Source organism: Carcharhinus amblyrhynchos, chromosome 25 (genome assembly GCF_965287045.1).
Source record: "Carcharhinus amblyrhynchos chromosome 25, sCarAmb.v2.hapA, whole genome shotgun sequence".
Lineage (NCBI taxonomy): Eukaryota > Metazoa > Chordata > Chondrichthyes > Carcharhiniformes > Carcharhinidae > Carcharhinus > Carcharhinus amblyrhynchos.
The window spans coordinates 4,635,575-4,649,800 of record NC_137348.1 but is presented as its reverse complement, the minus strand read 5'-3'; the positions used below and the strand labels follow the sequence as shown (position 1 = coordinate 4,649,800).

The 14,226-nt window shown below is 47.1% G+C and overlaps 1 protein-coding gene across 1 annotated transcript in view; it reads right to left on the bottom strand.

Moving 5' to 3' along the window:
* LOC145358193 (laminin subunit gamma-3-like) overlaps positions 1-14,226 on the bottom strand; it is a 115,026-nt gene that overhangs the window by 76,410 nt on the left and 24,390 nt on the right. Inside the window, exon 2 of the mRNA XM_080211973.1 lies at positions 5,642-5,946. Coding sequence (XP_080068099.1) covers positions 5,642-5,946 — 305 coding nt within the window. The remainder of the gene's footprint in view (positions 1-5,641; positions 5,947-14,226) is intronic.

Here is a 14,226-nt window from a genome sequence, read left to right as displayed (position 1 = left end):
AGCAAAGGAGAGAGAGGGAGGGAAAGAGTGAGGGGGGAGAAAGAAAGGGAGAGAGTGCGAGAGAGAGAGAGAAAGGGAGATAAAGGGGTAGAGCGAGAGTGTAAAAGATTGGAAAAGAGATTGAGGCAGAGAAGGAGGAAGAAAATAGAAAGAGAGAGAGTGACAGATACAAAGTGAGAGTGAAGGAACAAAACCACAGCAAAGCTCAGAGAGACCATCCTGAGTTTAGTTTCAGCTGTGGCAGGGACACAGAGTATAATCACCAGTTCAAATCCAAAGGAAGAACATGGCAGAGAGGTTCCCGGAGAGCAGGGAATGTGAGAGTCTGCATCGTATGTACAGGGCCATGGTGGGGGGAGGGGGGAGGTGGGGGGGAACGGGGACGCTGTTCACCTAGTGGTTCCTGGGAAGGGCTATCGTTTGGACGTTTCTGAATGAACATACATTCACACGGCCTCATTCATTTGTTTGGCCACTTTGTGACATTCCCACACAAACATACAGCACGCACTGCGGCTGTTAGATTGCCAACAAAAACAAATCCCAAAGCAAAGAATTTGGTTTTATTTTTTAATTGAGACCAGGAGGTCAGGTCGCGACCCCATGTCCCTCTTCCTGTCTGCGGGTGGGTGCATGGTGTCCAACCCCCCCAGGAATGGAAGACTAATCCCCAGCCATCTGAAGGAGGGACAGATTCCCTCAGAGACAGTTCAATGAAAGTTCACTAGACTAGTTCCATAGAATCCCGACAACGCAGATAGAGGCCATCGAGTCTGCACCAACCCTCCAAAAGAGCATCCCACCCAAGCCCTCCCCTCCAGCCTATCCCCCTGTAACCCCGCACATTTAGCATGGCCAGTCCACCTAACCTGCACATGTTTGGGCTGTGGGAGGAAACCAGAACGTCCGGAGGAAACCCACGCAGACACGGGGAGAACTTGCAAACTCCGCACAGACACTGACCCAAGGCCAGAACTGAACCCGGTCCCTGGTGTCATGAGGCAGCAGTGCTAACCACTGTGCCACCGTGCCACCCAGTTCCTAGGATGAGGATAAGGTTCGATGCTTAGAGATTGAGTAGATTAGGCCAACGGACCCTGGAGTGTAAAAATCTGAGAAGTGATCTCATCGAAACGTATCTTTCTCAAGTGTCTTGACCAGGTAGTCACTGAGAGATTGTTTCCCCTGGCTGGGGAATCTAAAAGGGTCACAGTCTCAGAATAAAACAGTTGACCATTTAGGATTGAGATCATCGAATCCTACAGTGCAGAAGGAGGCCCATTGAATCTGCACCAACCACAATCCCACCCAGACCTTATCCCCATATCCCCATGCATTTACCCCTAGCTGGTCCCCCAACACTAAGGGGCAATTTAGCATGGCCAGTCCACCTAACCTGCACATCTTTGGACTGTGGGAGGAAACTGGAGCATCTGGAGGAAACCCACGCAGACATGGGGAGAACGTGCAAACTCCACACAGACAATGACCCAAGCGGGGAATTGAACCCAGCTCGTCTGGCGCTGTGAGGCAGCAGTGCTAACCACTGAGCCATCGTGCCAGCCAATTCTCTAAAGAAAGGCTCGCATTTCAATGGAACCTTTCACATGGTCAGCATTTTTCAACCAATGAAGTAATTGAAAATGTAAGCACTTCAAATATAGGGAACAGCGTTCCCAACTTGCAGACAGCAAGATCCCACAGACATCAATGAGACAACGAACCAGATGTTTCTCTCCACAGATGCTGCCTGACCTCCAGGGTCCATTGGCCTAATCTACTCAATCTCTAAGCATCGAACCTTATCCTCATCCTAGGAACTGGGTGGCACGGTGGCACAGTGGTTAGCACTGCTGCCTCATGACACCAGGGACCGGGTTCAGTTCTGGCCTTGGGTCAGTGTCTGTGTGGAGTTTGCAAGTTCTCCCCGTGTCTGCGTGGGTTTCCTCCGGACGTTCTGGTTTCCTCCCACAGCCCAAACATGTGCAGGTTAGGTGGACTGGCCATGCTAAATGTGCGGGGTTACAGGGGGATAGGCTGGAGGGGAGGGCTTGGGTGGGATGCTCTTTTGGAGGGTTGGTGCAAACTCGATGGCCTCTATCTGCGTTGTCGGGATTCTATGGAACTAGTCTAGTGAACTTTCATTGAACTGTCCACAGACCTACTGCAGTAGATATCGCAGATCTACTGCAAGATCCAGCATTTTGTTCTTATTTCAGATTTCCAGCAGCTGCAGTATTTTGCTTTCGTTAATCAGATAAAGGGTGGAATTTTACTGCCTCACTCTGTAAAATCCCCCCCGAGATCCATGGTTCAGCCCTCGCCCGTGTTAATTCCTGTGGCAGGTGGGCCAGTAAAATTCCTTCCCATGTGTTTTGTGTTGTTTGAGCGCTAAGTATTATCCAGTGCATCAGGGAGAACTCCCCGCTGCCCTTTTTTTTACCAAAATAGGGCCAAGAGATCTTCTACATCCATCCCAGAGAGCAGAAAACCCAAGCTTGTACATCTCAGCCAAAAAGACAGCACCTCCGACAGGGCAGCACTCCCTCAGTACTGCACTGGAACGTCGGCCTGGATTTTACAATGGGAATCAAACCCACGGTCTCCTGACTCAGAGGTGAGTGTGTTACCAACTAAGGTTTGGTTGTGGTCAGCAGTGAGGGGAGGGAGGCTGAGAATCAGTGCAAAACAGGGACAATTAATGGTCCGGAAGGAGCCTGTGGAGAGAGGATGATCAACAGAGACAGGCCCAGACGGAGGGAGCACTTTCTGTGACCAGAAGAGAAAAATGCTGGAAAATCTCAGCGGGTCAGGCAGCATCTGTAAGGAGAGGAAAGAGCTGACGTTTCGAGTCCAGACGATCCTTTCCTTGAGCTCTGTCAGCACAAACACAGTGGCTGCAGGAAGATATCAACACTCCCGAATATCTTCCATTTGCAACGACTCAATCTGTCAAGTTTTTTGACAAGAACTGAGGCAGCCAGTTTCAGTGAGGAGCGTGCAAGGGCAGTCAGCAATTTGACCCTCACACTGAAGAGGTGAAAGAGCAGTGGGAAGCCTAACCCTAACGACTTCCCAACTCCACAGTCTGAAGCGTGTTTTGAACAAGAACAGCAGTCTGCGGCAAATCCTCATGGCCAAAAGGCTTTGATGTGGTCACTGTATCTCCAGCCAATCACTATGCAATTCCCACAGACGTCTGCAGCACTAATTGGCCACCTTCAATCAGGAAAAGCTCCAGAGGAAATGAGAGGGTTGGTGCCTTGGATTACAGGATGCTGCTCCGTGACAGAGTTAGGGTGTGTTATTAACTGGTGAGGAGATGGAGAGGGACTGGAAAGAAACCATCCCATCTCCTCTCTCTCTCTCTCTCACATTGAAAAATGCAGCTGTTGCCTCTCAGGAGAGTTGGGATTTCATTAGCTGGTCTTAATGGAACTTGCATAATCAGAACAGCACATTCTGCCTGTGTGTGTGTGCACTAGTGTGGCCATGTACGTGTATGTATCTATGAAGATTGGGTGTGAATTTACATATTTAAACCATGCTGTTCCTGGTTCCAGATTCTTTGAGGGAAGCAGTGTGAAGGGCAGCCTGGTGGCACAGTGGTTAGCACTGCTGCCTCACAATGCCAGCGACCCACGTTCGATTCCCTGCTTGGGTCACTGTCTGTGTGGAGTTTGCATGTTCTCCCTATGTCTGCATGGGTTTCCTCCAGGTGCTCCAGTTTCTTCCCACAGTCCAAAGACATCTTGGTTAGGGTGCATTGGCCATGCTAAATTCTCCCTCAGTGTATCCAAACAGATGCTGGAGTGTGGCAACTAGGGAATTTTCACAGTAACTTCATTGCAGCGTTAATGTGAGCTAATTGTGACTAATAAATAAACTTTAACTTGAACTTACCCAGAGGGAACTTTACTCTGTATCTAACCCCGTGCTGTACCTGTCCTGGGAGTGTTTGATGGGGGACAGTGTAGAGGGAGCTTTACTCTGTATCTAACCATGTGCTGTACCTGTCCTGGGAGTGTCTGATGGGGGACAGTGTAGAGGGAGCTTTACTCTGTATCTAACCCCGTGCTGTACCTGTCCTGGGAGTGTTTGATGGGGGACAGTGTAGAGGGAGCTTTACTCTGTATCTAACCCCGTGCTGTACCTGTCCTGGGAGTGTCTGATGGGGGACAGTGTAGAGGGAGCTTTACTCTGTATCTAACCCCGTGCTGTACCTGTCCTGGGAGTGTTTGATGGGGGACAGTGTAGAGGGAGCTTTACTCTGTATCTAACCCCGTGCTGTACCTGTCCTGGGAGTGTTTGATGGGGGACAGTGTAGAGGGAGCTTTACTCTGTATCTAACCCTGTGCTGTACCTGTCCTGGGGGTGTTTGATGGGGGCAGTGTTGAAGGAGCTTTACACTATCTGTATCTAGTGCTGTTTAGAAATATTGAATGGTTTCGCACCTGACCAAAAAGAACATGATGCTAATCCTTAGGTTTAAAATGTTGACCACATAATTCTCCCAGCTGCAATATCCACCATAACTCCCCATGGATTAAGTAAAAAATGGAAGAGAAATTATTTGAATTTATAAAGCATTTTTCACAACCTCAGGACATCCTCAAAGTGTTTATCAGCGATTGCCACATATCTAAGTGCTGTCAATGTTGCAATGTAGGAAACACAGCAGCCAATTCACGCACAGCAGGCTCCCACAGTGATATGATAATGATCAAAATGATCTGTTTTTTGAGTGATGTTGACTGAGGGATAAAGATTGGTGAGGACACTGCAGAAAACACCCCTGTTCTACTTTGAAATAGTGGCCCCAAAATCTGTTACCTAAGTATACAGATGGGACCTAGGTTTAAGGTCTCTTGGAAAAATAGAGGGTAGGAGCAGGAGGAGGCCATTCAGCCCTTCAAGCCTGTTCCACCATTTATGACAATCACGGCTGATTGCCTGACTCAATAGCCTAATCCTGCTTTCTCCCCATAACCTTTGAACCCATTCACCCCAAGTGCTATATCCAGCCGCCTCTTGAATACAACTACTTCCTGTGATAATGAATTCCACAGGCTCACCACTCTTTGGGTGAAGAAATGTCTCCTTATCTCTGTCCTAAATGGTCTTCCCTGAATCCTCAGACTGTGACTCTTGGTTCTGGACTCCCCCACCATCGGGAACATCCTCCCTGCAACTACCCTGTCTAGTCCTGTCAGAATTTTATAAGTCTGTTTGAGATACTCTTTGAGATATTCACCTGAACTCCAGCGAATACAATCCTAACCTAGTCAATCTCTCCTCATACATCAGTCCCACCATCCCCGGAATCAGCCTGGTAAACGTTCTCTGCACTCCCTCAAGAGCAAGAACATCCTTCCCCAGAAAAGGAGACCAAAACTGCACCAATATTCATCTGAGAGACAGCACCTCCTGAAGTCTATCACTCTCTGTACTCTGGCCTGGATTTTATGATCACGTGTCTGGAGTGGAACCCATGAACCTCAGACAGCAACCTCCCGAACCATAGCCAATACCCGAAGCATTGAGTGCCCGAGTACCACAGGTTTCCCCTGTGGGTGGGGGCGGCAGAGGGCAGGGAGAAGGGTGGGAGGCAGGATGGAGTGTGGGGATGGTGTTGAGTTACCTGCAGCATGGGGCTGCTGTCGAAGCTGTACGCACTGGGCCTCCCTTCCAAGGTGGAAAAGGCCACGTTCCCACCAGTCAGCGGGGAGATGTCACTGAACTCGTCCGTACAGAAGGCCACCCGCTCCTCCACCCCTGACCGCAGGAAGCTCCCAGCCGACTGGCCATACGTCTGGCGGCACGAGGCGCTGTAATACTGGTAGGGGGTCCAGGGGGCACCCTCCCGGGTCCTCTTATAGATGGCAAAACTCTCCGGCCTGCTGGTGTGAAACTTCAGTCGGATGTAGGTGATCTCGAAAGACTTTCCTAAAGCAAAGGAAATATGGACGTTGTTCAATATTTCACTCAAAGATGTTGACAAATGGTCAGCAATCCCAACGGCCCATTTACTGGGAGTTAAATCTCCATTACGCCAGGCAATGTGCTGCCCACTTTACTGGACCAGAATTCTGCACTGACACCTGGACAGTAAATCAAAAGTATTTCCAATACTGGGGATTTTAAATTCAAGTTCTCACGTTCAGCTCCTTCATGGTCTTGCCCTCTCTGTCTCTCTGACCTCCTCCAAGCCCCACAACCCAGGACAGATCGACATTCCTTCAGTTTCGGCCCTCAGTACTGCCTTGATTTTAGTCGCTCCACCAGTGGTGACCATGCCTTCAGCTGCCTCCGCCTTTGGCTTTGGAATTCTGTCCCGAAACATAACCAGTGTCAACGGAATTCTCAAGCCTGGCTGTGAAGAAGACACTGAGGGCAGAATGCTCTCTTCCCGCCCTCAGCGGGAATTATAACGGGCGGGACAGAAAATTTAATGGACTGTGTAAAGGTCTGTTGACCTCGGGCGGAAATTTCCAGTCTTATGGTTTGGTGAAGGCTGTTTCTTGCTGGCCACAGAGCTCACTTCTCCCCTCTAATTCTCCCCACACACCCTGGGCATTCTCTCTTCCACCTTCTTCCGTCCAGAAAAAGACACAAAGACTCAAGAACAGCTTCTTCCCTGCTGCCGTCAAACTTTTGAATGGATCTACCTTGCATTAAGTTGATCTTTCTCTACACCCGAGCTGTGACTGTAACACTACATTCTGCACCCTCTCCTTTCCTTCTCTATGAACGGTATGCTTTGTCTGTACTGTATTTTCACTGTACACCAATGCACGTGACAATAATAAATCAAATCAAATAATCCAGCCCCTGCCCGCCTGCCCACCAGCCAGTCCGTCAGTGCTAGCAGCCTCTAACACCGAACGTTCCGGCTATTTATGCCATTGGGATTTTCCCATCCTGCTGCAGCGACAGAGCTTTAGCTGGGCACCAAATCCTCTGTCCTCGCTGGAGTGGGCGTGTGGTACGAGCGACCAGTAAGATCACACCCGAAGTATAATTAACTGATCAATGCTCAACACCAACCCATCTTATTGCCCCAAACCACCGGCTATTTAACATCCACCAGCAGAACCTATTCCACACTCATAAAAGCAAATTACTGCAGGTGCTGGGATCTAAAACCAAAAGGGAAAATGCTGGAAAGGGAAGAAAGGGCAGGATACTAGTATGGAATCGAGAAAATGCTGGAAAATCTCAGCAGATCTGGCAGCATCCGTAAGGAGAGAAAAGAGCTGATGTTTCGAGTCCAGATGACCCTTTGTCAAAACTTTAACATGGGGTCATCGGGACTCGAAACGTCAGCTCTTTTCTCTCCTTACAGATGCTGCCAGGCCTGCTGAGATTTCCAGCATTTTCTCGATTCCATATTAATATCCTGCCCTTTCGTCTCTTTTGAACTTCTCCATAAAACTCGCGCCCCTTTGACTATCGTTTTGCTCACCTGTCTCCAATATCTCCTCGTCAAATCGAGCTCAGAGGCTCCCAGAGCATACGATAGCCAATGAGGTATTTTAAAAGTCTAGACCCTGCTGTAATGTGGGAAACTACAGGGTGGCACAGTGGTTAGCACTGCTGCCTCACAATGCCAGGGACCCGGGTTCAATTCCGGCCTCGGGTCACTGACTGTGCAGAGTCTGTACATCCTCCCCGTGTCTACGTGGGTTCCCTCCGGGTGCTCCGGTTTCCTCCCACAGTCCAAAGATGTGTGTGTTAGGTTGATTGGCCATGCTAAATTGATGCTTAGTGTCAGGGGGGTTAGAAGGATAAATGAGGGTTATGGGAATGGAGCCTGGGTGGGATTATGGACTCAATGGGCCGAATGGTCACCTGCTGTGCTGTAGGGGTTCCGTGAAATATGACAGTGAATTTGCACATGGGATGCGCCCACAAACAGAAATGGAGAAAAATCAGATTCTCAGATTTCTGTTTCATTGGTTAAGGGGTAAATATCGGGAAGGACACGGTGGGGAGGGGGGTGGGGGGGTGCTGCTCTTCATCCAAATAGTGCTACAGTGACTTTTTCAGCTGGAAAGGCAGCTTAGAACCTCCAGAGACAGACAGCGCCTGTGACAGCCCCATACCAGAGCGTCAGCCTGGAATTCCTGCTCAGATGAAAAACCTGAACCCACGACCCTCTGACTCGGAGGTTTAACAGCACGACCCACTCAGCCAGCGGTCACCTCATCACAGCCGTGTTGTACCACTGCTAAATCAGTCCTGAAACATAAAGAACTCAGTCCTAATTACTCTGCTCCTTCATCAATAATCAGGGTGGCACAGTGGTTAGCGCTGCTGCCTCACAGCACTAGGGACCTGGGTTCGATTCCCGGATCGGGCCACTGTCCGTGCGGAGTTTGCACATTCTCCCCGTGTCTGCGTGGGTTTTCTCCAGGTGCTCCGGTTTCCTCTCACATTCTGAAGGACATGCTGGTTAGGTGCATTGACCCAAACAGGCACTGGGGTGTGGCGACTAGGGGAATTTCATAGCAACTTCATTGCAGTGTTAATGTAAATCTTACTTGTGAGTAATAAATAAACTTAATCCTCTTGCTGTTAATTACGCAGGGAAATATTTAATCAAGTGATAAATGTCATCAAATCGATGATAATAACTGAGTTCAGCAGTGATCCAACACAACGCACAGATTGTCAATCAGGGCTCCCTCTGACAGGCTGCTGCCTAGATACTAAGGACTCATTAATAGACAGCAATGTGTACATTGTCAAAGGCGTGGGCGCATTATTTGGCTTTGGTTTTTATTAACATCTCAAAACAGGCCATTTCTGATTGAGATTTGAACAGTGACCTTTCCTCAGAGTGGTTCTGGCATACCGTCAGTCTGAGAAAACCTCCTACACAGTTTGTCTGCTAAAATGTCACTGGCATGAAGTGAGTGCGAGGAATGTGGAGATCTCCATTGTCCTTTAATCCATTCTGCATGTGGAATCATCGACTCTGAGAAACGAGAAGCAGGAGGAGGCCGTTTGGCCCTTCGAGCCTGCTCCACCATTCATTTTGATCATGGCTGATCATCGAATTCAATATCCTGATCCCCCCTTCCCCCCATATCCCTTAATCCCTTTAGCCCCAAGAGCTATATCTAATTTCTTCTTGAAAGCAGACAATGTTTTAACCTCAACTACTTTCTGTGGTAGTGAATTCCATACTTTCACCACCCTCTGGTTGAAGAAATCTCTCCTCATCTCAGTTCTAAAAGGTTTACTCCTTATCCTTAGGTGATGAATGGGAACATTCTTTCTGAATCTCCCCTCTCTCACCCTGTTAGAATTTTATAAGTTTCTATGAGATCCCCTCTCACTCTTCTAAACTCCAGTGAACATAACCCTAACTGATTTAATCTCCCCTCTTCATCCCAGGAACCAGCCTGAGTTACTAATCAATGATTTGTTACCCAGGGACGCTGGCTGGTTTTATCTCTGCTCTTCCTGAGTCCCTGATCTTTCTCAAATTTAATACTTCCATCCCAAAAAAAACATTAGCCCCGCACAGGAAACCGAATTGGCCGGTTTATTCTGGAGATGGGATTAATTTGGAGCTAACAGTCACAGATTATTCTCCCCGACAGCACAAAACCCATTGGATGAAAAATAGGTAAAGGTGCATTTGGACAGAGTCTTTCACGAGGTCAGGACATCCCAGGTTGAATGATGAGGATGGGCTGCATAGACAAGGTCTGCAATCCCTTGAATTTGGGTGACAAGAGGGGTGATCTCGCTGAGGGGTTTGAGATGGTTGTTGACAACAGCTTAAGAACAGCTTCTTCCCTGCTGCCATCAGACTTCTGAATGGACCTACCTCACATTAAGTTGATCTTTCTCTACACCTAGCTATGACTGCAACACTACATTCTGCACTCTCTCCTTTCCTTCTCTACGAACGGTATGCTTTAGTTATATAGCACACAAGAAACAACAGTTTTCACTTTATGCTAATACATGTGACAATAATAAATCAAATCAAATCAGAGTGGCGGAGATAACTGGGTCAGAGCCTCCAGGCTCCCCAGTATCACATTTTAGGGTTACCCCAGTGATGCATTGATCCCTCTGGGAGGTTCCTTCGTAAGAGTTTACCCAACAATTATCCAGAGGCGCTAACTTCCCCAGGACAAACACGCTGGGCTGGGAACAATGTGATTTAAATCGCTAACATCGGCTGATCCTGCCAGTTTCACCTTCATAGTTACTCTGAAAGAGTTAGAAAGGAAAAAAACACTTCATCCAGACTGAACCCTGCATGGGACATCCCACCAGCACCTACGCCCCCACCCCTGCCCTGCCCCCACTCCCCCGGGAATGTCCTCCCTCAGAAAACTGTTGAGTCTGAGGATGAATTGATCACTTGGATAGATTTATGTTCGGTAAGAGTGATGATGGAACCGAGGCAGACAGATAAAGAGATCCAGAGCAGTCATAGAAGTTAAAGTTTATTTATTAGTCATAAGTAGGCTTGCATTAACACTGCAATGAAGTTACTGTGAAAATCTCCTGGTCGCTTCGCCCCAGCACCTATTTGAGTACACTGAAGGAGAATTTAGCACGGCCAATTCACCCAACCAGCACGTCTTTCCGACTGTGGGAGGAAACTGGAGAACTAGAGGAAACCCACGCAGACATGAGAAGAATGCACAGACAGTGACCCAAGGCCAGGAACCAAACCTGGGACCCCGGCGCTGTGAGGCAGCAGTGCCAACCACTGTGCTACCCAGCAGCAGACTAGGCTTGAAGGGCTGAATGGCCTTCTCCTGTTCCTTTTGTCAGTAAAGTGTGATGATAATATGACTGATTTTAAGGAATACTATCTTAAAGTTGTATTTTTGCTTTCAAACTCTTGAGCTTAAAAGCCCTCTTCAAAGTGGAGGTATGGACAGGCACTCCGGCACCGTCCTGTGTCAGTGTCCAGGGACGTCCTCCCGGGATATCCACCGAATCTTCTTAACATGTGAAGACCCCTTCGTTTCTGAGAGAACAGGAAGGAACTTCAAAGGACCCCACCATAATTAGCTACTTTGCCTGGTGAAAAAACAGCTCGTTTGAAATTAACATAGCAGCTATTTGACTCTGGTTGTGATAATGACACAATATAAAAGCCAAACGTGCGGAACCCCCTGGAAGAATTCTGAGAGACATCATTAGACAGATTTTTGAACGGTAAAGGGATTAAGGGTTCTGGTGAGCGGGCGGGTACGTGGAGCTGAGTCCATGAAAAGATCAGCTCTGATCTTATTGAATGGCGGAGCAGGCTCAAGGGTGCAGATTGCCTACTCCTGCGCCTAGTTCTTATGTTCTCGGCCAAGGGAGAACAAAATACAACAGGCGGGATTTTATGGCCTCGCTCGTCCCGAAACAGTAAAATCCCGTACAGAGTCAACAGACCTCTCCACGGTCCACCCAGTCTGCTCCAATTACCTTGGCGAGCGGGGCAGTAATATTCTGGCCAAAATATCTCAAAATCAACTGCTATTCTGGTTGAAGAAATTTAAGCCATCTTCAAGTGACATAACCACAGAATGTTTGATTTGGTTTATTATTGTCACATGTATTGGGGTACTGTGAAAAGTAGTGTTTCTTGCACGCTATACAGACAAAACATACCGTTTATAGAGAAGGAAACGAGAGAGTGCTGAATGTAGTGTTACAGTCATAGCTAGGGCGTACAGAAAAATCAACTTAATGCAAGGTTAAGTCCATTCAAAAGTCTGACAGCGGCAGGGAAGAAGCTGTTCTTGAGTCCTCAGGCCTTTGTATCTTTTTCCCGATGGAAGAGAGAATGTCCGGGGTGCATGGGGTCCTTACTTACGCTGGCCGCTTCGCTGAGCAGGAAGTATAAACAGAGTCAAGGATGGGAGGCTGGTTTGCGTGATGGATTGGGCTACATTCACGACCTTCTGTAGTTCCTTGCGGTCTTGGGCGCAGCAGGAGCCCATACCAAGCTGGGATACAACCGGAAAGAATGCTTTCTATGGTGCACCTGTAAAAGTTGGTGAGAGTCGTAGCTGACATGCCAAATTTTCTTAATCGTCTGAGAAAGTAGAGGTGTTGGTGAGCTTTCTTGTTTATAGAGTCGGCATGGGGGGGGAGGGGAACTAGTGAAGAACAAGAAAATTTCCCTCTCCCTTAAACTGATTAAACCCAACGAGTTCATCTGAAAAGGTAAATAGTGACTAACTGACTACAGAACCTGTCGCAGCTGCTGAGCACAAGTCTTCAACTCATCTCTTCACTCCAGACAATTGGTGGTTTGATTGCAAGCTCGCAAGCTATAACAACATTTTCAAAGACTGAACTAGGTTTTATCTTGATAAGTATCTTTTATCCTTACTTGTGTTTAATCTTTGTATGCAGTTAGTCACTGTAGTGACTTTATTGCTTTTATTTCAGTATTTATTGAAATAGATTTGTAATAAACAAACCTTCATCCTGTTTAGGGCAAAATCTTTACTGGTGGTTATTTTTAAATTGAATCACTTGCACTCAGAAGGTGGCTTCAAGCACATAAATCTTTCGCTCACAGAGCAGATAGAGGAAATGATCTTTACATGTTCATGACACCATGAATTATTCCCATGGGCTCCAGAGGAGCTACAGCTCCTTGAAGATCAGGAATTTAAGGGTTATAAAGAGCGCAGTGAATCTCCCGATCTATCACAGTTACATTCAGTGAAAGATCAGTGGAACTCTCAGAAACAACCTGAGACTTGAAAAACCTCAAGGGAATTCTCCGACAGAATGTTCAACATCGGAGAGCCTCTTCCTCCAGTCAGAGGGTTCTCCTCTCAGAATAAGAATCGAAATGGAACAGACAAACTAAGGGATCTGGAGGTTCATAAGTTCCTAAGATACAGGAGCAGAATTAGGCCATTCGGCCCATCAGGTCTGCTCTGCCATTCAATCATCACTGATAGGCTCCTTTTCCCCATTCTCCTGCCTTCTCCCCATAACCCTTCAACCCATTACCAATTAAAAATCCGTCACACTTTGGGATAGTGAATTCCACAGATTCACAACCCTTTGGGAGAAGTAGTTTCTCCTCAACTCTGTTTTAAATTTGCTACCCCTTTTCCTAAGGCTATGACCTCTCGTCCTAGAATGCCCCACAAGAGGAAGCATCCACTCCACGTCTACTTTATCCGTACCTTTTATCATCTTCTATATCTCAATTTGATCTCTCCTCATTCTTCTCAATTCCAGAGAGTATCAACCTAAACTGTTCAATACGACAAACCCCTCATCTCTGGAATCAATCTAGTGAACCTCCTCTGAACTGCCTCCATCTTTCCTCAAATGAGGGGACCAAAACTGTGCACAATACTCCAGGTGTGGCCTCACCAATGCTTTGTATAGTTGCAGTAATACTTCCTTACTTTTATATTCTATTCCTTTAGCTGCAAATACCAACATTCCGTTCAGTTTCTTTATTATCTGTTGTATCTGCATGTTAGTTTTCCATGACTTATGAACGAGGACACCCAGATCCCTCTGCACTGGAGCACCCTGAAGTCTCTCTCCATTTAAATAATAAGTCGCCTTACCATGTTTCCAACCAAAATGCATGACCTCACATTTATCCACATTAAACTCCATCTGCCACTCGCCTAACCTAGCTATATCCATTTGTAAGGTTCTTATTTCCTCATTGCAACTTACAGTCCCAGCTATTTTTATGTCATCAGGAACAGGTACACAAACCCCAAATCCATTACAACACAGGTTAGTAAGTTGTAAGAAAAACAAACTAAATATGATTTCCAGAGAAGACACGTTAACTTTATAGAATCTTGGTTAGTCCACACTTGGAGGAACTGTGAACAGTTCTGATTTCCATTTTACAAGGAGGATAAACACTGGAAAAGATGCAAAAATGATTCACAAGGATGACACAAGAACCGAGGATAACATTTGACAGAAAAGACTGGATATATTGGGAGATTTATCTACCAAAGAGAACAGTAAGAAGTCTCACAACATCAGGTTAAAGTCCAACAGGTGAGATACTCTGTCAGAACGTGGGTGCAGACTCGATGGGTCAAATGACCTCCTCCACACTGTAGAGATTCTATGATGCCACAAAGAAAAGATAAACATACTAGGAACAAAGGAATAGAAGGGTACGGTGAGTGGGTAAGTAAATAGGGCAGAGGATGCTGATCTGAAACACAGATCAGTGTGGTCAAGTGGCCT